This window comes from Conger conger, chromosome 9 (genome assembly GCF_963514075.1).
Source record: "Conger conger chromosome 9, fConCon1.1, whole genome shotgun sequence".
Classification (NCBI taxonomy): domain Eukaryota; kingdom Metazoa; phylum Chordata; class Actinopteri; order Anguilliformes; family Congridae; genus Conger; species Conger conger.
The window spans coordinates 5,185,788-5,209,746 of NC_083768.1; the positions used below are offsets into that span (position 1 = coordinate 5,185,788).

Sequence of the window (23,959 nt, forward strand, 5' to 3'; positions counted from 1 at the left end):
CAACACAGTGCGCGTTGATGCCAGGAGCTAGTTCATGTGACTGTGTGTAATGGAAACAGAAATCTGTTGATTTGAACTATGTTCCTCCACGCACAGTTAGAGGTAATAACACAGAGTGTTTAACACTGTGTCTGTGCAGGACGCCTTCGCCTACAGGCAGGTGGGAGTGCCCGTTTGCCGGATCTTCACCGTCAACCCCAAGGGAGAACTCACACAGGAGCAGAGCCGGGGAAACAAGTCATCGTGAGTGCAGCCTCTCACACACACTCTCACACTCACACACACACACACACACACACACACACACACACACATTCTCTCACACACAGACACACACACTCACACACTTACAGACATTCTCTCACACTGACGTGTGTGTGTGTGAGTGTGTGTGTCTGTGTGAGAGAGAATGTGTGTGAGAGTATGTGTGTGTGTGTGTGAGAATGTGTGTGTGTCTGTAAGTGTGTGTGAGAGTGTGTGTGTGTGAGAGTATGTGTGTGTGTCTGTAAGTGTGTGTGAGAGTGTGTGTGTGTGAGAGTATGTGTGTGTGTGTGTGAGTGTATGTGTGTGTGTGTGTGAGAATGTGTGTGTGTCTGTAAGTGTGTGTGTGTGTGTGTGTGTGTTTGAACAGCTCTGCAGATCTACTCTGGTCTGAGATGGTGACAGGGATAATGAGAGCTGAATTAAAGACAGCTGTTCTGTCATCTTACTGGAACGCAGAGAAGCTCCACCAATCAAGGAACACATTGTTTGCAGCTAATAAACCAAGGCTGCTGGTGTTTTTTTTCATCCTTCCTGCTAAATTCCACAGGGATTCAGAAGTATAGCTCAACCGTCTGTCTGAATATTGGCTGTTTATAGCTGTTTTGTTTAAATGTGTCTGTTTAAAGGGGAGTAATTGAATGAGTGAGTGTTTGACTGGGTCCTGGTTGTGTCCACACCACCCTCAGGTACAGTCGGCTGAGTGAACTCGTGGAGCATGTGTTCCCCTTGGCCACGAAGGAGAAGACCTCCGCCCTAACCTTCCCAGAATTCAGCTCTTTCTGCTTCTGGAGGCAGCCAATCCCTGAGCCCTGCCACGAGGACCTACTGTGAGAGGCTACGCCCCTTTGTTTCACGAGCCGACCAATCCCTGAGCTTGACCCAAACCATCGACTCCAAGGAACCAGGGTTGTGTCTGAATCAGCACACCTGCCTACACTCTCAGAAAGGTACGAAAAGTGCCTAAAAATGTATAAATGCTTGCCCCTGGGGTAGTACCCAATAGGTACATACGTAGTTGTAGCCCTAGCCAGGAGTACATCATTATTTTGTACCTTTTTTGCTTGGAAAACACGCTTATTTGTACCCAAAGAGAACATTACTATACTTCCAGGGTACATTTTAGGCATTTGATCCTTGATAAACAAATAATGTACCTCCATTTTATTTCTGAGAGTGTGCTGTTGAGTGTGCTGTTGAGTGTGCTGTTGAGTGTATGACTCATATACTCGGGAGGTAAAGTGTGCTCTTTCAGACATGACCCAATCCCTGATGTTCCTCGTTACTCATTGAACACAGATCAGTTTTATCAGGCCAACCACACGCATATACCAGCAAACACTATGCTGTTACTCGCTGCTCAGTGTTAAGGTTAGGGTTACAGTCAGTGTAATGTTAGGAGAACGGCTAGTTAATGACACAACTTGATTACATTAACCAGCTTCATCCCAAATGGAATATCATCTGTAATATTCTGTATTTTATCATGTAATATATGTAATTATGTTAATAACGACGGCCTGGTTTGGCAGTGCTGTTGGGTATCATTCTTGGTACGGTATGCATGAGATTATATTTTTTACACTGCGGTTTAGCGAACGTTTTTAACTTAAGTGTGATTTTCTGTCTTGTGTTTCGTGTGTACTTCCTGTAACATTAAAATGCCTGCCTAATGTCAAGTGCCGTTTTGCAACGTTTTTCTTATAACTACTTTGGAAGGCATTTGATATCTTAGAACCTGTTGGTTAAATTCTGCTTTGGATATGCCGAATTTGAGGAGTATTTTCTGTGTGATTATATTACAATTTCAAGTCCAAACTGCTCTTCAGGTGACAGAGATAAGAACATCTTTCCAATCAGATGTGAATTTAATTTATTGCATTTATTTCTTGAAAAAGAAAATATTGTCACTTGTAAGGACTTGCAATATAAGTTAAGCTAATAAATACGGTCATATTTTTAAGAATCTATTTTTATGGAATTTAGAAAGAAACAATGTCCCTTCCTTTCCCTGACAACCTGACGATAGGTCTCCAGAATGCTGGGGAACATTCCGGTTAGATTCAAACTTGGATGTAGCACGATGTCACGATGTACAGACTGCATGGTAAATACAGACTGTATTTACTGTATTTAAAGACTGTATAATCCCCGTGCAATCTTTTTTGTATTGTTCCGAACATTTCACATAAATAGTGTTGTAGGGGCACCCAGCAAATTGGAAGTAAGTACAGTGCATCCGGAAAGTATTCACAGCGCTTCACTTTTTCCACATTTTGTTATGTTACAGCCTTATTCCAAAATGGATTAAATTCATTTTTTCCCTCAAAATTCTACACACAACACCCCATAATGACAACATGAAAGAAGTTTTTTTTGAAATTTTTCCAAATTTATTAAAAATAAAAAACTAAGAAATCACATGTACATAAGCATTCACAGCCTTTGCTCAATACTTTGTTGATGCACCTTTGGCAGCAATTACAGCCTCAAGTCTTTTTGAATATGATGCCACAAGCTTGGCACACCTATCTTTGGGCAGTTTCACCCATTCCTCTTTGCAACACCTCTCAAGCTCCATCAGGTTGGATGGGGAGCGTCGGTGCACAGCCATTTTCAGATCTCTCCAGAGATGTTCAATCGGATTCAAGTCTGGGCTCTGGCTGGGCCACTCAAGGACATTCACAGAGTTGTCCTGAAGCCACTCCTTTGATATCTTGGCTGTGTGCTTAGGGTCGTTGTCCTGCTGAAAGATGAACCATCGTCCCAGATTTGTGCCTCGAGACAATCCTGTCTCGGAGGTCTACAGACAATTCCTTTGACTTCATGCTTGGTTTGAGCTCCGACAAACTGTGTGACCTTATATAGACAGGTGTGTGCCTTTCCAAACCATGTCCAATCAACTGAATTTACCACAGGTGGACTCCAATTAAGCTGTTGAAACATCTCAAGGTTGATCAGTGGAAACAGGATGCACGTGAGCTCAATTTTGAGCTTCATGGCAAAGGCTGTGAATACTTATGTACATGTGATGTCTTAGTTTTTTATTTTTTAAAAATTTGCAAAAATCTCCAAAAAACTTCTTTCACGTTGTCATTATGGGGTATTGTGTGTAGAATTTGGAGGAAAAAAATGAAGTTAATCAATTTTGGAATAAGGCTGTAACATAACAAAATGTGGAAAAAGTGAAGCGCTGTGAATACTTTCCGGATGCACTTTATGTGTTGTTAATGTTAACATCACTTTACAGGATTTATTTTTCTGGGAACCAAAATATTTATTGTTCGTGGTTGGAGGTTGAGTGAGGCCAAACCCCCCCCCCCCCCCCCAATGTTTTACCAAAGTCAGTGCACATGACGACGTTGTTTTCAATTATTATCATTATTTTCACCCTATTAAATCATAGTCCACTCACTTTGGGATTCCAGGCCTGTGGTTGGCTGGGACAGTGACCTCGGCTCTTCTGGTTGTACACACATGAGGGTCAACACAAACTACGCACACATCCTCCAACCCCGACCTGTTGTCGTCACGGACTGTTTTTCTGTTTGTGTGGGAGATCGATGGGAGGTTACCCTGCCGACGCAAGAGTCCAGTGCCCTGAATATCAGTCTCTGTGTATCTGTGTCTCTGACCTGAAAATCCCTGGTCTCAGTTGAGAAGCTCTGCTGACATTAACCCAGGGCAGTAGAGCTCTAACCCAGGGCAGTAGAGCTCTACCCCAGGGCAGTAGAGCTCTACCCCAGGGCAGTAGAGCTCTACCCCAGGGCAGTAGAGCTCTAACCCAGGGCAGTAGAGCTCTAACCCAGGGCAGTAGAGCGCTAACCCAGGGCAGTACTGCTCTAGCCCAGGGCAGTACAGCTCTACCCCAGGGCAGTACAGCTCTACCCCAGGGCAGTACAGCTCTACCCCAGGGCAGTACAGCTCTACCCCAGGGCAGTACTGCTCTAGCCCAGGGCAGTACAGCTCTACCCCAGGGCAGTACAGCTCTACCCCAGGGCAGTACTGCTCTAGCCCAGGGCAGTAGATCTCTAACTCCAGTTAACCTAACCCGCGTGTCTTTGGACCCCTACATAAGTTAAGAGTTAAGGTGCCTAATTTTGAGCTGAAACACATTTAAACAATATTCAGGTTTGTTTAATTACCATTTGCTTTGTCTTCAAACCTCTCTCAAAAAGATTAAAGATGAATTTAGGCGTGACAGATACACACACACACACACACACACACTCACTCACACACACACTCACACACACACTCACTCACTCACTCACACACACTCACACACACACTCACACACACACTCACACACACACACACACACACACACACACACACACACACACACACCCTCTGAGATGAGAGCTTAATTTTCCTTGGCTCAATAACGGCTGTAAAATGTAAAAATATTGTTTTATTCAGGTTCATACGCACAACATATGTAAACACTTAACATTTTACAAAATATAGAATTCCTTTTGTACATTTGGAAAATAAGTTGTTTTGTTTCTCTGAAGAGTGGACATATATCGAAACAAAAAAGAATTATAATCATATTTATATCTCAAAGATTGCTACCTTGCCGTCTCACACAGTCAATGCTTTCAAAGAGCGAAACAGATCAACGAAAACAAGTTCTGCTTTCTGCCATAACTTACACGTCTTTTGTTTGTTTATTGCGCTAAAATAAATTAAATGGATTTAAAAAGAAAAAAGAAAAAAAACCCTAAAAAACGGCAGTTGAAGCGGAAGCCCCGCGGGTTGTGCTGTCCCCTGATTGGCTGGCGGGCGGGCGGCGGGCGGGGCTATCGGAGGGCGGGCGCGGCGTACAGGAAGAGGGCGCTGAAGGTGGACAGGACCTCGCGGGGCTCGGACACGGCCAGCCGGCCGGCGGTGCGCACCACGGCCAGGCGGTCCCCGCGACGCAGCGGCAGCACCAGGCTGACGGAGGCGGGGCCCGCGCAGGCGCAGGGGCCGGGGCCGGGGCCCGGGGCGGGGCCGGGGCCCGGGGAGGCCAGCCGCTGCACGCTGCGGTCGGACACGGAGAGGGCGCCCTCCACGCGCTCGCCCAGCTGCGGCGTCAGCACCGCGCTGACCAGGTACCGGCCCTCCTGGGGCGCCGTGAAGATGCCTGCCACAGAGCGGGAGGACCGTCAGCTGACGCTCTCACACACAGTCGCTTACAGCCGATTAGGCTCAGCAGCCGATTTGCTGGAGCTGTGTGGCTGCTGAGGGGCTGTAGCGCACCTCTTTGGGGGTTGTAACGCACCAGTGCAGGGGTTAGTTGCAACGCACCAATGCGGGGGTTCGCTTTAACACACCTGTGGGTGTTAGTTGTAACATCTGTGTGGGGGTTAGTTCTAACACCCCGTGCGGGGGTTGTAATGTACCTGTTTGGGGTTAGTTGTAACACACCTATGTGCGGGGGTTGTAATGTACCTGTGCAGGGGTTATAATATACCTGTGCGGGGGGTGTTATGTACCTGTGTGGGGGTTAGTTGTAACGCACCTGTGCGGGGGTTGTAATGTCCTCCGTCGTTCACCAGCACTCTGTCGAAGCGGATGACGCCCATGAGCCAGGGTAGGGGCACGGCCGTCAGGCCGGCTGAGAAGGAGAAGGGCTCAGAGACACCAGCGCCCCCTGCTGACACTGCGGAGAAACACAGCCTGTTTATTTCTCCCCCCGGGGAACATAATGCGCTGCGTACAGGCAGGTTAGCCGTGTAGCAGCTAGGTATTGTAGGTATTTACTTGTGTTTACCGTGATAACTGTTGGCTTGTTTGCTGAGTATGACACTTGCTGATTATAAGTGGCCATTCGATGCCATCTTGGTGACATGATTCATAGTAAATTACTCCATGTGATTGTGAGGGTAGTTTATGGCTCGTTCTTGAATATTTGTTTACCTGGCGTCACAAAAGGCCGGTCGGCATGCTTCCGAGGCAAAAAGGCAACTGCACAAGAACAGAAGACATTACATTACATCACATTACATTAGACTAAGACCACAGGTAACCCTCTGGAGAGCAGGTGCTTTTGGAATGCAGTTTTTTAAAAGTCAGAACATTGCCTTCAATTGCCAGTAGTGATTGTGACATCAGCGTTAGAATCTTCAGTTAAGAACATTCTAATGCCGTATTTGTGATCTTAAGCCTTAAAGGGTTAATTCACACACACACACACACACACACACAGACACACACACACATACAGACACACACACACACACAAACAGACAGACACAGACACAGACAGACAGACACACACGCACACTCTCACCCACACACACACACACACACACACACACACAGACACACACACACACAAACACACAGACAAACACACACACACACACACACACAAACACACACAGACACACACACACAGACAGACAGACACACACACACACACTCTCACCCACACACACACACACACACAGACACACACAGACACACACACACAGACACACAGACACACACACAGACACACACACCCCCACACACACACAGACACACACAGACAGACACACACACACACTCACACACACACACACAGACATTCCCGGGTCTTAGGCTCTCAGCACATTCCCACTGAGACAACAACCGGACGGTAACTCACCTGGAACGATGTTGGGCCTAAAGGATACAGGACGGAGAGGCGGGTACCCTGTGATCAAGAGAAACGCACAGAACCATTCAGAGATCTCGACCTGCCGGGAGCTGACAATTACAATCCCAACATTCACACAGAATTCACACCCGCGTGCCCCCCCTCACCTGGGGCTCCAGCGTACCCCTGTTCGGGCTCGTTGGGCGTGTCCGGAGTGAGGGACACCCTGACCCCGATCCGGGGGACGGTGCCGGGGGGGCCGGCCTCGCCCGTCTCCGTGACGGGGCGTCGGGGGGGCGGGGCGGGGAGGTGGGGGCGGTGCGGGGCCAGGGGATTGGAGGGCTGGAGGGGCTGAGACGGGGGGAGGGAATTGGAGGAGGGGAGGTGGGGGCGGGACGGGGAGAGGGGCAGGTGGGACAGCGGGGGGCTCTGGTTGGGGTTGAGGGGGATCTGGATGTGCGGGACGATGGAAACGCCCCCTGGTCTGGGGGCCAATGGGGAGGCGGGGGGGAGGGGCCTGGTTTCAGCAGCAGAGCCTGGGGATTCCTTAACTCCGTTAAGAACTGAAAAAAAAGAGGAGAGGAGAGGGAGAGAGGGAAGAGAGGAGAGGAGAGAGGGGGATAGGGGAGAGAGGAGAGGACGGGAGAGAGAGGGGGTGGAGAGACTCGGTTAGAACATAAACTGCAGCTCCTGTGTTTATTGTTACCTCGCTGTTAGTGGCTGAAGTCTCACTGCTGTACAATTTGGAATTGTTTGTGTAACTTAATATAAAGCGTGCAGTAGATGTGTAGTGTATGTGTAGAATATTTGCAGTATTTTTGTCGTATACTTGCAGTATATTCATAGTATATTTGCAGGATATGTGTGATTCATTATGTATTATGTAATTTGTTCTCTGTTAGACCCCTTTAGATTCCCTTCACTTTAAAAGGAGCAGTCTTTACTGAGAATGTGTTAGGCACCTCCACCAAAAATGCAGTACTATCCATCTGTAAGAACCCCCCTACACACACACGCACACACACACACAGCCAGATTCACTCATTACAACAAACACAGGTCAGAGGGGCTCCCTGCTGAAGTGAAAAACGAGCGATGCAGACTTTAAGGGGCGGACATTTTAGGTGGCCTCCTCCTGCTGTCCTCATCTGACCGGCTGTGAGCGGCTTTCCGCTGTGAGCGACCGGCAGAAACCCTCCACAGACTCCAGCCTGTCGGCACTCCTGCGCCCAGGGACGGGAGACACTGTGGAGCCGGCCCAGGATCTCAGAGCCCAGACCCGCCCCTCAGTCCAGAACCAGAACCCTGGATCTCAGAGCCCAGACTCGCCCCTCAGTCCAGAACCAGAACCCTGGATCTCAGAGCCCAGACCCGCCCCTCAGTCCAGAACCAGAACCCTGGATCTCAGAGCCCAGACTCGCCCCTCAGTCCAGAACCCAGGATCTCAGAGCCCAGACCCGCCCCTCAGTCCAGAACCAGAACCCTGGATCTCAGAGCCCAAACTCGCCCCTCAGTCCAGAACCAGAACCCTGGATCTCAGAGCCCAAACTCGCCCCTCAGTCCAGAACCAGAACCCTGGATCTCAGAGCCCAGAGTCGCCCCTCAGTCCAGAACCAGAACCCTGGATCTCAGAGCCCAGACTCGCCCCTCAGTCCAGAACCAGGCTCACTGCTGCTACACTCCTGTCTTTTAGCAGACACTCTTATCCACAGGAATTTACTTCATGACTTTATTTGTTAATTTATCAGTGACAGTGCAGATTAAGTCAGACATAGGAAATAAATCTGCACACTACAAAATGAGAAAAAATGGATTGTGCCATTTGGAGTTCACAAGCTCTTCTCTTTTTCTGGTTTTGTCTTACAGTTTTTATCCAGCACCTCGTTGGATGTGTGTGTCTTTTCCTACAATGCTGTCGTATTATATAGCATTTCTGTGAATGCACTTGAGTCAGCCACGGAGGCTAACCTTCGTCAGCAGGCCCTTGGCGACGTGCCTTTGAACCGAGTGACTTACGAAGAGTCGCTGGGCATGTCCCAATAATCAAAAAAATGTATCCTCCTTTCCTCCGCTCATCTCCTCCTCCCATTCCCAGGAAACACATCTACTGCTGTCCAGGGGGAGGAGACAAGTGGAGGAAAGGAGGATACATTTCTTTGAATATCGGGGGACACACACGCACTTCCAAAAGAGAATAAATAAAGGGCTTAGGCAACAAGCCATCACAAAGTGTCACAAATAGTAATTATCAGTCAATGAACTTTCAGCGAAACATTAGAGATGAAGGGTTAACACGTTTTCACCCATATCCCTATTATATTATATTTTACAGGCTATATAATGCAATTCAATTCAGTTTAATGCTTTCCACAGCTGACTGTCCCAGAGACGCTTTACAGAGTAACAGAAGGGAAGAAAACGATATCAGCCCAGACAGCATATGAGGTAAACAACTCCCTTATGGGCAGAAAAACCCTCAAACAGTGGCGAGAGAAATGGGGATTCCCATCCTCCACTGGCCTAGAGGTTGAGATGGTAGCATTTGATGTTTTAAACTAGTCGGTAAAGCAGATATAGAACATGGTGTGTTCTGCCCTGTTGCACACTGCTAGTTATTTTCCATCCTGTAAGTGCTGGCTGAGGATCTGTGTGAGTCAGGGGTCAGTACAGCGCAGGCCGAGAGGGAATAAAACAGGGTGTGTCCCACTGAATGCTGGGAAATGAAGTTTCACATTTCCACCAAATGGGTCTGTCCACACACAGTCCCGTGGTCTCTGGCAGGGTATAAAGGATCGCTGTAAATAAGGCTTTTCTATTACGCCGCTGACTTCGCCAGGTGAATAACATTATAATCCATTATAATAATCTAGCCTGAAGTGTTTTCTTGACTGGACTGACTCTTTTTTATTTTTTTATAAGATATTATTATTATAACTGTAGGAGCCATTTTCCATTTAAATTAGTTGAATGCGTGCTACAGGAGCACAGAGAACTTGGTTTCAATTTGGGATCTTTTATTTTGAAAAGAACTCTTATTTTTGTTATTATGAGAAGGCCTTGAGCTTTAAGATGGCCGACACTCACTTTTGATTTTAGAACACTGAGAACAAAGGAGTTAGGAAGACGTAAGAGCACACAGTTCTTTACGGCTGTTGAAGACCTTTGGACCCTTTTGAATACTTGAATGTCACATTTTCATTATTTGGATCTACTGATTTAACTACTTTCTACTAACCATTTGTTTGAATCATTGGAATCTATTGGAGTTTCCTTTGTTTGCTCTCATCCACCTGCCAACTCACCTGCCTTGCCTGTCTGCCCTGCTTCCCTCTCTACCCCCAACCATCGCATCTTCATCCATAAAGGTAAAATTCAATCATTGTAAAGCCAGTCAAAGAAGCTCGACATTACGTCTACACTTGTGGCTATTTTATGGACAAATTTGAAAATATGCCCTTACAATAACATCCTCCTCAACACACGGTGCACAAAAACTAGATAAACAAGTCAATCTTAACTTATAAATATTTTAGTTACATTTAGACTTATTTCTAATACTTTTCTTGCTAAATGTGACAATAAGCTTGCCAATGAGGTTTGACAGTTTGACTAAGTTCAAGAGTTGCCAACGGCGTAAGACAATTTCACAAGCAAAAAGCAACTTAAAACCAGCTCGTATTTTCCACTTGAGAGAAAAAAAGATTTTAAGTCTCTTTACAAGACTAAGACACTTGTTAAAAGTTCTTGTTAAGATTGATTTATTTTTGCAATGGAGTAACAATGCATAGGCCTAGTAGCTCTAGATCCACACTAGGATTTGTTTTCCAAAAGGAACCCTGTGATTCCGTAGAAGACCCCTGTCTAGTTCAAGGGTTCTCCGTTGGGGGAAAATGGCTCTCTGTCCAGGATGCCAGAGGGTTCCATGAAGAACCCTAAAATGGCTGCTCTGTCGCATCACGCCTGAGCACCCTCTCAGAGCCCTTTCTCCTCTGGCGTGAGGGAGAGGACAGACGGGTCGATCTCTCTGTGCTGGATCTGCCAGGTCCGGGGGCCCGGGGAAGCAGCCAGGCGGGGCTCCCCTCCCGTTGCGCCGCTGTCGTTTGGTTTGGGGGGGGGGGGGGGGGAGAGACTCCAGGAAGCAGAGGGGAAGTACGGAGCCTGAGGAGCAGACGTGAGGTGCGGCTAGCGCTCCGGCCGACGCTCCCGAGGAAACGCCCCGGGCCAAAACGCCAGCGCCTGGAGCCAGTGATTCAGAGGCAGGGCTGGGGCTTCGGTGACCCTAAACTAGACTGGGGCCAGGGGGGTTGGGGGGGTTGGGGAGGTTGGGGGTTGGGGTTGGGGGGGTTGTTGGCAATCGCGGAGCAAGGAACCGGCTCAAGAACAACAGCATCGGAAAAAAACTTTTCCCATCCAGTGAATTAAAAAAATAAATAAATAAATGAAGAGAAAGATTGAAAAGCTGAATCGTGTGACCCCCCGGTCAGCTGGGACCCAAGCGACCACACAGAGCACCGACACGGCTCCAGGATTATTGTCAAAAACTCAGTTGATAGGAATCAGCGAATAAAATAAAACATAATTCCCTCAGCGGCAGCGCTCACTCCTGCCAACCAAATCTGATTTTTTTTTTTGTTGTACTTTATTGCACAAGATTTTACTGCCTCCCCCCTGGCTCTACTCAACCGGTTTGTGTCCGTTTTAAAACGTTTAATTGATAAACATTTGCCAAAATAACAACTATTTGTGTTGGCCTTACTTCAGGAACGTAGGCCTTATCTGTTGCCTGGTTTCAGACAGGGCTTCAAACCAAGGTGTTGACTCACTGCGGCAGTTAGGGTTGCCATGGCAATTATTTCAAACGTGTAGGGGGGGTTCCCTGTTGTCCTGGAAATACCTTCCCATTGAAGTTCTCCCAGTGTGACCATTTCCCAGTACAGCTGCCTAATGAACAAGCTCCTGGTTCGGCACTGTAACTTTGTGGGGAAATGAGAATTAAATCAAATATATTGAGAGCGCATAAATATGAGAACGCCATTTCTTTCCCCTCCTCCCTGGGGCCCGGCCGGATAAATTGTTTCCAGAACTCTAACCTCGCCCTTCCCGCAGAGAGGAGCCAAGGCGACGGAGAGCATGAGAAATCTGCTCTGATCGAATCTTTTCACTCAGTTACACACTCCATCTGTTAAACGGCAGATTTCACAAGACCGGCTAACTCTGACCGCGGCTTTGCGTCCCGGTGAGTTTAGACACAGCTCCACGCTGCTCTACACAAAACTCAGACACGCAGCGTGAGCATTCGGGAAATTACTGCCGATTGGTTTATCGGGTTAGCCTTTGTCGGTTTTTTAATTTTTTTATTCCTTGGATCGGTGGGAAATCCTGGCACCGCCGCCTTCCGTGGAAAACTGAAACGATGACATCGCCTCGGAGCGATGATGAGGTCGTTGTTTCGGGGGTCTGTAGGGGGTAGGCTGCTGACATCAGAGAGCACATCTGTGCTCAGTTCTCGGGGTACAGCAGGGGAGACAGTAGGAGGCACTGGGAGGCACTGGGAGACAGTGGGAGACAGTAGGAGGCACTGGGAGACAGTAGGAGGCACTGGGAGACAGTGGGAGACAGTAGGCGGCACTCGGAGGCAGTGGGAGACAGTAGGAGGCAGTAGGAGGCACTGGGAGACAGTAGGAGGCACTGGGAGGCACTGGGAGACAGTGGGAGACAGTAGGAGGCACTGGGAGGCAGTGGGAGACAGTAGGAGGCACTGGGAGGCACTGGGAGACAGTAGGAGGCACTGGGAGGCACTGGGAGGCAGTGGGAGACAGTGGGAGACAGTAGGAGGCACTGGGAGATAGTGGGAGACAGTAGGAGGCAGTGGGAGACAGTGGGAGGCAGTGGGAGACAGTAGGAGGCACTGGGAGGCAGTGGGAGACAGTAGGAGGCACTGGGAGGCACTGGGAGGCACTGGGAGGCAGTGGGAGACAGTGGGAGACAGTAGGAGGCACTGGGAGATAGTGGGAGACAGTAGGAGACAGTGGGAGACAGTGGGAGACAGTAGGAGACACTGGGAGATAGTGGGAGACAGTGGGAGACAGTGGGAGACACTGGGAGACACTGGGAGGCAGTGAGAGGCCGCAGAGGCTGTTTGCAACACCCAGACCCAGAAGCACAAAACTGTCATCAGCACTGAGACTGAAGACACAAGAGACTCCAGTGAGCTGTAGCCATACCAGAGCATAGCAAATGGCAGCAGTACAAGTCCGGAGAGAGAGAGAGAGAGAGAGAGAGAGAGAGAGAGAGAGAGAGAGAGAGAGAGAGAGAGAGAGAGAGAGAGAGAGAGAGAGAGAGAGAGAGAGAGAGAGAGAGAGAGAGAGAGAGAGAGAGAGAGAGAGAGAGAGAGAGAGAGAGAGAGAGAGAGAGAGAGAGAGAGAGAGAGAGAGAGAGAGAGAGTCAATCACAGAATCAAGAGCGAGTCAGCTCATTTGACATTTGTGAACACCTCAGTGGAATTAAAAAGTACACTAGTGGTAGTCTGGACTGCACCGGGAGCACAATTGGTTTTTGCCATTTATTGTGTTGACAAGGCCTGCCCGACCAGCCCTACACACAGACCGGGGCGGGGGCAGGGGCGGGGGGTGGATTGGGAGAGGTGGGGGGTTGCACTCTCAAAACAGATGGGTCAAAACCAACACTTAACCTATCGTACAGACAAGCTGAGAAAAAGGTTAGAACAGCACACATTTGGCAATGGTCCACTAAGACAGAGATTGCCGAGGCATCACAGATATGCCTTGCATGGTTATTCTATTACATTTTCAAAGTAAACGTCCTGCGTAGTAGGCTATGCCTGTATTGGTGCCAGTGAAGAAGTAAACTAGCCATGCACGCACATGGGACTACCCTGCTTCCAGTTTTGCACCATACTTACATAAGTAACAGCTTTGCCTGCATTTCATTTCAAAGGGGTTCTGAGCAGAAATATTTAGGCCCGAGGCACAGAGAGAAAGAGAGAGAGAGAGAGAGAGAGAGAGAGAGAGAGAGAGAGAGAGAGAATGAGAGAGAGAGGCTGATCCAGTGACTCAGCTCATTAATGAAAAACAGACCCGTGAATCAACCTGTTTACTTTCCTCTCTGTGTAGAAACCGTGCAGCAAGAGCGGGAACAGATGAGCTGTCTGAGAGGAGGAAGGAGAAGAGGAAGGAGAGGAGGAAGACAATGTTTCCCCTGACGGAAACGGAACTCAGACCCACCGACACACAGAAACACAACCTCATCTGCACTTTTAGGCACTTAGCAGAGCCCCTGAAAGAGATTACAGAGACTTACACGTACATTTAGTCACCTGACGCCATTTTCCATCCATCCATCCATTATCTGAACCCGCTTATCCTGATCAGGGTCGCAGGGGGGCTGGAGCCTATCCCAGCATACATTGGGCGAAAGGCAGGAATACACCCTGGACAGGTCGCCAGTCTATCGCAGGGCACTGACGCCATTTTGGGAAGGTCAAAACGCCACGGTCACAGTAGTAAGCCCAGTTCTCTCACTCTGATGCTACACTTCCGCCTGAACAATATCATCACACCCACACGGAGAGAAAAATATATATTAAAATATATTTAAATTATATGGCAAATACTGTATATGGTAATATATGGTGATCCTTCCTCAAATAAACTTATTATATTTTAAAAAGTGCTAATTTGTAATATCTTAGTGGCAATTTTTTTTTATATTTGCATATATTGGAAAACACATTTAACACATGTTGTTTTTCCGTGTGGGCAAACGTTTTGGAAAGATCATGGGCGCGGCCTGTAGCGTAGTGGTTAAGGTAAATGACTGGGAGACACAAGGTCGGTGGTTCTAATCCCGGTGTAGCCACAATAACATCCGCACAGCCGTTGGGCCCTTGAGCAAGGCCCTTAACCCTGCATTGCTCCAGGGGAGGATTGTCTCCTGCTTAGTCTAATCAACTGTACGTCGCTCTGGATAAGAGCGTCTGCCAAATGCCAATAATGTAATGTAATGTAATGTAATATCGCAATACTTCACAATGAATAGGCAAATATACAATTATTGCTGCTTTTTGGTGATAATAAAAAAAAGGCCTTTTTGTGAATCATATGTATTGTGATATTTCCCCAAAATTCCAGTGTGTTTACCCTGACCAAGGCTGTAGGCAGGGAAAGTTGCGTTGGCGATTTCCTAAATCCAATAAACAGAAATGTTTTTGTGTCGGAGAGGAGCGCACAACCTTATTTTTTCCCTCCCGGACAATATTTTCCGTTTGTCTACACCTCGTCTAATCCGGGAGAACTTTTCCTCCGGTACTGCCCAAGAAAAACACATTCGTGTCAAACAATAAATAAAAAAGCATTATCCTTTTATAAATGACATACCAACGCGTCAAATAATGAACCGGTTCCAGAAGTCTCCAGAATTGAGCATCACACCATCGCGGAGGCTCTCGAACCCGGGGTAAAACCGTGACGTACCGCAGGCAGGCATGTGAAACACTGACCTTTTCCCCTCTGCTAACGCCCCACACTTAAGAGCAGCGGAATTAACCCGAATCCCCTTACCGTGTGACTCACATGTAGAGTCGGGGAGTCTTACAGTTCTCACGCCTGATGCGGCGTTTGCTCTAATTAACACGCCGCAAACTTTCCAACGACGCTATCAACTAATGCAATGCTTTTCTCTGTGCCACTCCTGGTTGAAATGTAGCCTGGACAAATGTTCACGTACAGAATTAAAACATGTTAACATATGTAAAAACGACTCTTGAGCCCCTGTTTGGGAACTACACTGGCAGGGGTCACTAAGATATCTGTGCCTTATCAACAACAACAACAATCTTGGGGCAAGTACTCAAGTTTAGAAGTCGCCTACTTGTACCTAACCAGTTCAAAATGAACTCTGATCAGGGCGGCACGTTTACACTGAAATGTGTGCGACAGCAAGATCTCTCTGAAAAGGCAAAGAAAGCCTCAGAAATTAAACACAGATGACTCTCCGCCTCACCCGCCCAGAGAGAGAGAGAGAGAGAGAGAGAGAGACTGTAAAACCGGGACTCAAACACTTCGCAAAGGACCCCAGGCTTTTTGGCTTGGATACTTTTTTTTCATGTATTGCACATGCTTCCTCAATACTTTTATCGATTGTGATTTACTGCGCTGTTATTTTATTCAGGCTACATGGTTTTGAAATTATGCTGATGGGAGCTGGTAATTGTGTTGCATCTATCCTATATATGGCTACAGTCCACCTTTCGCGAGATTTGATTGGAATATGGTGCCAAATGCTGCATTCTAAGTAACTCGGAACTTGGAACAGGAACAGGTTCCAACTTGGAAAAATTGATTCGAACGGTCATCCATCCAACACGGAATTCCAGGTCGGAAACCCTGGCATCAGCTCAGATTCCTGGAGCCTGAAAGCCGCTGACGTGAAGTCGGCTTATTAACAGACCAACAACCGTCGTAGTTAATGGAAAAGCAGATTAGAAAATAAAATATTTGTAGACGTTTTAACACATCATTGAGTGTGTATTTTGCCCGATATTCGTTGTTATTGTTTTGTATTGATAATGATATGCTTCGTTGCTTAAACGTATTCGTTTGAAGCCTCCACATAGCATTTGCGAAGTAGTTTAGTTTACTGGGATCTCCATTAATTTTCGCAAGAAGCGCCGACTAGTCTATCTGGGGTTAGACTTGCAAAACATACCAATAGTATACATTCAAAGAAAAACAAATAAAAACAAGCAAGAAGTCTAATCAGACCGAAAACAAAATAGATGTGGACATAAGTAATTGCAAGATTCCCAAATCTTAGCACAGAGATGCGTTTTCCCCAGTTGAACCGTTGCGAGTAACGTCCAATCGGTTTTATTTCCGCTTTGATATCAAAACGACCAGCATAGTTTGATAGCAAGGATATGAGATCGAGGATCTGGAATCTCTTGAGTTCCGCCTCGTAATGAATGCAACGCAGTTGCTGAAACGGAAGTGTTGTGAAACAGGTGACTGGGAAAAAGTAGGTGTCTCGAGAATATGGTCTCCCGGTAGGTAACTCGAATGGACTCGAATGCTACGTTTCCCTATTCTAGTTTTCGCGTCTTAGTTTAACTTTGGAACTAGCTACGGGTTTTTAATTTCGTAAAACTTTGAATTTATACAAACGGCGGACCAGCTTGACGTCGGCGGTTAGCGAGCTCCTCGCCAAGCGTCTTCCCACCAGCCGCCTGGATCACTCCCACTTCAGCGTGCAATATTAGGTAGGTCGCCTAGGGTAAACGTACCCCTCGGCAACGATATGCAAGAAAGGTGTGCTTGTCCTCTGAACTATTTCACTCCACACAAAGTCACATACATAAGAACATGCGCTGAAGAGAAATCTGGAATAGTTTTTTTTTTTTTTTTGCAATTTAGGAGACGTATTCATAAATATCTCAAAATAGTGTGTTTGTGTGTGCACCTGTGTGTGCACCTATGTAGCCAGGCCGTTATTAATGTTGAGATATGAACAGACTGAACGATTCAGTAGTTCAGTACTGTTGTGCCAGGGATACGGTATGGGGCTCGTTTCATTTGATTCCCAGGTGCGGGACAGTTGTAACAGTTGCTTCCTTTTATGACAAACTGTGCCTCCCGTTGAGGAAATGCCGGAATCTAGACGTCTACAAACGTCAAACTATTGGTTGAGAGATGTTTTGATATTAACTAACTCGGTTAACTAGGTGGTTTTACAGATTTTGAATCACAAAAGTGTTCACTGGATTCACACTCGTAAAAACACGACCATTGAAAAGGCCAAATTGACTGAAAGGTTAGAAAAATTGATAGGAGCCAGACCTTGGACAAACACATCATTGTTTTGGATTTAATTACATGTATACACTTTACTGAGCTTGTCTGGTGTACCTTCTTGTGCTTTCAGTCGGCTCGATTGCTCTTGGCAAGTTTTTCTGAGCGCGGAAAATCATTTGAATCCAAAACAAATTATGCGTTTTACCCAGGTCTGTTAGGAGCCTCTTTTAAACACCAACAGTGGGCTCCAGAATTATCGCCACCTCTGACTAGCAATGCACAAAAAATACTTATATTTACAATTATGGAACCAACAATTATGGAACCTTGATTTTGGTTAAATCTATTCTTCGTGAAATGAACGTTCGATTGTGGAAACATCAATAAAGTACAAGTATTTTTCCCCACATTGTTCAGCATTTTGAGTTTATCTCAGTCATCATATTGTTTTTGTTTTTCGTGCATTGGCAGTAAGGGGTGGCAGTAATTCTGGAGCGCGCTCTAAGCGTAATAACGGCGTAGTAACGGTGTGATGAGGTGTGATGAGGCGTGATGAGGCGGTGGGACTCACCGGGCCGGCCCGGGGCGGTGGCGGTGGTGCCGGGCGTGTTCCGGGCGTGTCCGGCGAGCTGGGTCTGCAGGAGGTGCAGGGAGGTGGCCAGGGCGGTGATCCCCTGGGCCTGTGTGCGCTGGGCGGCGTGGAGCTGCTGCACGCGCGCCCACACGCTGGCGGTGTGGCGGTTCAGCGTGTCGGCCACGCGCTGCAGGCTGCTGGGCACGTCCCCGCCCGCCGGGCCGCCCGCGTCCGCCCGCCGCCTCGCCAGCTCCGCCCGCACCTCCCGGCTCAGCTGGTCCAGCCTCAGCCGGAGCTCGTCCACCGGGCTCCCGCCGGGGGCCTCCTCCCGCCCGGCCCCGCCCGCCTGCGGCCCGCAGCTGGCGTTCAGGCCGCGCACCTCCTCGGCCTGCTGGACCAGCGCCTCCGCCAGGCGGTCCACGTCGCCCCGCAGCGCCCCCACCTCGCCCCGCGCGGCCAGGAGCCCCGCCTGCTGGTCGGCCAGGTTGCGGCTGTTGTGCTGGCCGATCAGGAGCTGCCGCCGCAGCAGGCCCTCCAGGTCGCGCAGCTTCTCGGCGTCGCCGTTGGTCTCGGCCCGCGCGGCGTCCAGCTCGCTCCCCAGGACACGCACCTCCCGCAGGAGGTCGTCGTACGCGCCCGGCCCCGCCCCGGCCCCGCCCCCGCACCCCGCCGAGCACTGCCTGGCCAGGGCGTTCAGCTTCTGCTCCAGGCTCTGGATCTGCCGGCCGTTGGTCCGGGCGTCCCGCAGGACCTCCTCCACGCCGTCGGGGCCCAAGGAGCCGCCGTCGCCGTCGCCGTCGGCGTCGCTGTGGTTGCCGTTGGCGATCTCCACCAGCATGGCGGAGAACTGGTCCTCGGTGGAGCCCAGCAGCGCCCGCAGGGCGTCCGTCTCGTTGGCGATGCGGCGGCTCAGCTTGTCGTCCACGTAGAAGCAGAGCGTCTCGGCGTTGCGTTCGGTCACGTTGATGCGGCCCTCCAGCTCCTCCAGGCGCGGCGCGAACAGCCCCTCGATGTTGAGCGCGGAGAGGTGCTCCACCTCGTTGTCCACGCGGGCGTTGAGCGCGCGGTGGGCGTCCGCCAGACGCACCACCTCCCGCCGCAGGTCGGACACCTCGTTGGCCCCGCGCAGCGTCCGCACCGCGCCCTCCTCGCCGGGGGCCATGTGGAGGCGCAGCTGGCGGATCTCCTCCCGCAGGCCTGCCTCCTTGCGGTCCAGCTGCTGGGCCAGGCTGCGGTAGCCCTGCTGCTCACAGCGGCCGCGCGCCGAACGCGCCGGGTCGCACCGGTCCTGCAGGGCGGCCATTTTCACCTCCACGCTCTCCAGCAGCTCCGCCCTCAGCTGCTGGAAGCGGCTCTCCATGACGGAGTGCAGCGGGTCCCGAGAGGAGGGCGCGGGGCCGTCTGAGGACGGGGCGGGGCCGTCTGAGGAGGGGGCGGGGCCCTGTGCGGGGCTGTCGGGGGAAGGGGCGTGGCCCTGCGGCGGGTGGGCGTGGCTGACGAGCTGCACGTGCTCAGTGGAGCCGGCGGTGAGGTCGCTGACGGGCAGGTGCAGGGTGTTGAGCAGCGTCAGCAGCATCTTGCTGGTGTCCTCCTGCACGTCCAGCCGCAGGTTCTCGTTCAGGCCGGTGAGGGCGGCCTGCAGGTCCCGCACTGTCTGGGACAGCTGGTCCACCTCCCCCTCCAGCCTCCGCACCCGGTCCCCGCCCTGCCCCCCGCCCTGCCCCCAGTCCTGGTGAGATGGCCCTGAGGTGGGGGAGAACCAGAGGTCATCACACGTCCTGTCACATGACCACCGAGGTCATCACACGACCTGTCACATGACCACCGAGGTCATCGCACGACCTGTCACATGACCACCGAGGTCATCACACGACCTGTCACATGACCACCGAGGTCATCACACAACCTGTCCCATGACCGGTCACATGATCACCGAGGTCATCACACGTCCTGTCTCATGACCACCCTGCTACAATGCTACATTTTGTCCAAATAAACCATTTGTTTCGAACGTAACAATTTAGCCACTATGTTGGACCCTCTGTCTATTGTTTCTCTCTAGTTATATTAGCCTGTTAGCAGTCTAGGTCACACCCCTGGTCTCGGGCTTCACTGGATAAACAGGATAAAACTCAGAACCCTCCCAGATGTGGAACATTCTGTGATCCAGCCAGCTCAGTGATTCTGCTTTGTGAACCCCCAGGGCTGTAAGCATGCTGGCGTCCGGCATCGACCCATCGCATCTGATTTTTATTTAATACTGTCATGCTTTTCGTGCAATCGGGGTAGGGTCTGTAAGCTAGCTGGCTACTGTTAGCCCACTTCAGTTTTACTTGTGTGGGAAAGTGACAAATAATTAGCCTGTTGTTGATTTATTAAAGGCCGTTATCTAAAGAACCATCTTACATTTTCAGTTTTTAGTTTTTGTTCCCAGTTATGAATAGGGACCAGATTATGTTAAAGCACTTGCTGTTAAATATATGTTTTATGGTAGTCTTATCAATGGGCTACTTTTCAGCACGGAAATCCTCAAAACACACTCAATCACGCTCAAAAAAACACAAGATATCAACACACCTCCACATCTAGCTGAGGACAACACATTTTGTGTTACTTTCAACACTTTTTTGTGTTTTCCGTTTGCGTACCTTATGTAACACATTAGTGGTGTAACAGAAAAGTAGTGACTTTTACACAAAACATATTGAAAGTAACACAAATTTAGTAACACTAAAAGTGTGTTGGATATTAACATTGAGAGTGCACATTGCAAATATTTCACAGAGAAATAAAAATGTAATAAAAGTTTTATATTTTCATGACGTCAAACTAATAATGAGCAGGCAGATCAAACAAAAACTTAAATCAGAATAGCATATTTGCTTTAGATGTGTGTGTGTGTGTGTGATTATTTGGTTAGGTTTATTCAGAGTTGCATTGAGGAGTTTCTATTGGCTGCCTTACTCGGTCTGTGCTGGACCTGTCCCGGGATTGGCTGGGGATAGGGGTGTGGCCTCTGTGCTGGTATTGGGCCCTTCAGCTCCATGCAGTCAGCACCCTGGAACCCAGGACAGCACCTCCACTCCAGCTGGGTCACCGTCTTATACGCGATCCTGTAGGTGGGCCGGAACTGGGTCCGGTACCTGAGCGGGGGACACGAACCGTGAGCCATAACCTCTGACCTCTGACCTATGAACCGTGAACTATGAACCATGCATAAGCCATGACCTCTGAACTATGAACTATGAACCACACACACATTGCATACTAAATTCATTCTTACACAGCACTGTTAATTCTACTATTGCAGAGTATGCTAATAGGGACTATATGTACTCTGTAATAGCTGAGGATACATATTTTACTGCGTATCTTATAATATCAGGACTTTACATTTTCCATGCTGCTGATTGGCCGGGACGGTGTGGATTATCCCACGGTAACCTGCACAGAGAAACGGTGTACTCTAACGGCTCTGAAGTTCTTGGGAGTATAAATGTCCCCGAGAGGTCTCGTAAGAAGACGGAAGAAGATGAACAGCCTCCATTTTATATCCACGGATGACTGAATACCTCCAGTGAACCTTGACCTCTGAGTGATGAATTCTGGGTCTGAACCACTCTGGGCCACATCCAGCAGCGTTCCTCAGATCCACTTGTGACTTAAAGCGCAGATTTTACTCCTCGGTTTCACTCCGGCTGCTGTGACGTAGTCGTATGGAAAGGCTGCTTGGTTTCAGTGTTCAACTCACTCTGGATAACGGCATTCATTATTACAACTAAAGGCCTAAATGTAAATGCACTTCATCACTCTCCAAAAGGAACCCTGCCATTCCATAGAGGAACCCAAGAACCCAGTCTAGTGCAAGGGTTCTCTATCTCTCTCTGTCTGGGTGCTTTCACACTTCACACCTACGATACAGGGTTCCCTAAAGAACGGGCCTCTTCAGTGAATGGGCCTCCAACTGCCTCCAACTCGAGTCAGTGTCACCTGTTAACGCCGCCTTCTCTTAAAGCTCTCTCATCACCATTTCAACTTGGACAGAAATGCTCCTTGTTGGCGCAGTCACAACAGTGGGGTTCTGTGTCTGACGCTCAAGCCATGCCTGGCGGTTCCCAATCTGGTGCTTTTTTCCCACTCTCTATTTTTACAGTACACCCCTTGTTCTTTTAATGTGTGAAAGGTGTTGTAGACATGAATATTATTTACCCCGTGACAACGCACCCAACGAGTCCATAGAGCACACCACGTCAAATAAGGAACCTTTGTTCTGGTGGCTGAGAAGGATCTGTGCTACTGCAGGTCACCCGCTTGCTGTGGCCCGAAACACGGAGTGCCTGAACCACAAGGAGACAACTGGAGCTTTCTTCTCGCATCGAAACCAAACAGGGTTTTGATTAATTGCGGAATGTGACGCATGTTTTTTGAACCCAGCAACAGCTCATTGTACACGAGTAAGAAGTGCAAGCCCTACAGCCGGGGCCCCCTGGTCATTATTTTTCCCCCCTTTCATGTGAAAACATGTGTTTATTGTTTCCTGCGACTTTACTCGCGGCCCGCATGCGGTCCGCGCTGCAGCGCACAGCTGCGCCGCGCCGTTATCTGGGACAGTGTGCGCACGGGTCGTCGGCTCACCCCGCCCACTCTCCGGGGACACTTACATCAGGCGCTGCACGCAGTCCGGTTGATGCGGCGGACAGGGCGCGGGCTCGGGCTCCAGAAAGCTCTCCGCGCTCCCCAGGACCGCGCAGGTCACGTTCTTGTACACGACGCGCGCACACCAATTCCTGTAATGGAGATGCATATGTAAATTTAAAGAGGAAAAAAAAAAAAAACAACATAAACAATTCACAATCTATTGTCATGGAAAGCGTTAGGCTACGTGGACTTTAACGCCCCCACCACGGCGTCTCTTTTGTTAATCAAATTGACCCAAACTTGTCCCCTTTCTGAGCCACGACCTCTCCCACTGCAACATTCCACGGAGACGGAATAGCTGGGCTGGCGCTAAAACAATGACGACGACCGTTGTTGTTTTGGGAGTGTTGGAATTGCGGCAATAAAAGTTAACCAGTTATAGGCTAAGCCATGATTACACCCCGCGCGCTGGCATCCCACACACGAAGTCGAAAGGCGCGCAGAAGCGCGTGCTGGTAAAGGAGTAGAGAGGCGGAGTGGCCCATTCCCTATTATCCTGAAACGAAATAACGGCGTCTCGAGAACTCCGGCACTGATAAATTGCAAACAGAACAGGGTTCGGGCCAGAAATGCCAGCGTCTAAGCAAGAGATACGGGCAGATTACTCACTTATTGCGCTGCCTGGTGCCCCCTCCGGAGTACGCTGATCCTTGGAACAAATCATAGCTCGGAGTTGCTTGAATGAGCACGCCAGCGAGCAGGAGCGAAAGGACTGAGCATCTCACGATGGATTCAATTAGATATCGCTCCATCTTTCATGCATATCAAATAATAATAGCGTACTTCGAGAAACTCTCCCACGCTTGCAGCACCCGGCGCAAATTAAGATGATTAAACAGGCACGACGCCCTCCGAGCCACCACCTAACACTGACTAACTTCGGAAAAGTCCTGAGTTGTTTAGGCAATCCAGACATTACGTTTGAGATCCTATGGGAGGGGTATTAGATACCCCTCCTCCTCCCACTTTCACAACACAAAACAAAAGTACAGCACTTTTCGCGGCATG

The 23,959-nt window shown here is 49.2% G+C and overlaps 2 protein-coding genes across 3 annotated transcripts in view; one reads left to right on the forward strand and one right to left on the reverse strand.

The window, feature by feature from the left end:
- The window catches only part of LOC133136816 (phosphatidate phosphatase LPIN2-like), an 18,948-nt gene extending 17,030 nt beyond the window's left edge, over positions 1 to 1,918 (forward strand). Inside the window, exons 18-19 of one of the 2 annotated variants that reach the window (XM_061254572.1) lie at positions 140 to 243; positions 951 to 1,918. In XM_061254572.1, the coding sequence (XP_061110556.1) occupies positions 140 to 243; positions 951 to 1,095 (249 nt within the window). In that variant the 3' untranslated portion in view covers positions 1,096 to 1,918. The remainder of the gene's footprint in view (positions 1 to 139; positions 244 to 950) is intronic. The other variant, XM_061254573.1, reaches the window with a different exon arrangement.
- Positions 1,919 to 4,655: 2,737 nt separating this feature from the next.
- LOC133137342 (EMILIN-2-like) lies at positions 4,656 to 23,819 on the reverse strand. Its single transcript, XM_061255566.1, has 9 exons — positions 23,561 to 23,819; positions 22,915 to 23,040; positions 21,218 to 21,396; positions 18,251 to 19,996; positions 7,039 to 7,434; positions 6,881 to 6,928; positions 6,169 to 6,216; positions 5,771 to 5,911; positions 4,656 to 5,392 (listed from the first exon to the last, which is right to left on the reverse strand). The coding sequence occupies exons 1-9, from the start codon at positions 23,701 to 23,703 to the stop codon at positions 5,067 to 5,069; spliced, it is 3,153 nt and encodes a 1,050-aa protein (XP_061111550.1). The 5' UTR covers positions 23,704 to 23,819; the 3' UTR covers positions 4,656 to 5,066.
- Positions 23,820 to 23,959: the final 140 nt, after the last annotated feature.

What these genes read in the sequence shown, in the direction of transcription:
- LOC133137342 (XM_061255566.1), bottom strand. Translation starts at nt 23,703, where the DNA reads ATGGAGCGATATCTAATTGAATCCATCGTGAGATGCTCAGTCCTTTCG. An exon ending in TAGGCCCAACATCGTTCCAG is followed by an intron (nt 6,217 to 6,880) that starts GTGAGTTACCGT and finishes GTTCTTGTGCAG; the next exon opens with TTGCCTTTTTGCCTCGGAAG. An exon ending in CCGGCCTTTTGTGACGCCAG is followed by an intron (nt 5,912 to 6,168) that starts GTAAACAAATAT and finishes GTTTCTCCGCAG; the next exon opens with TGTCAGCAGGGGGCGCTGGT.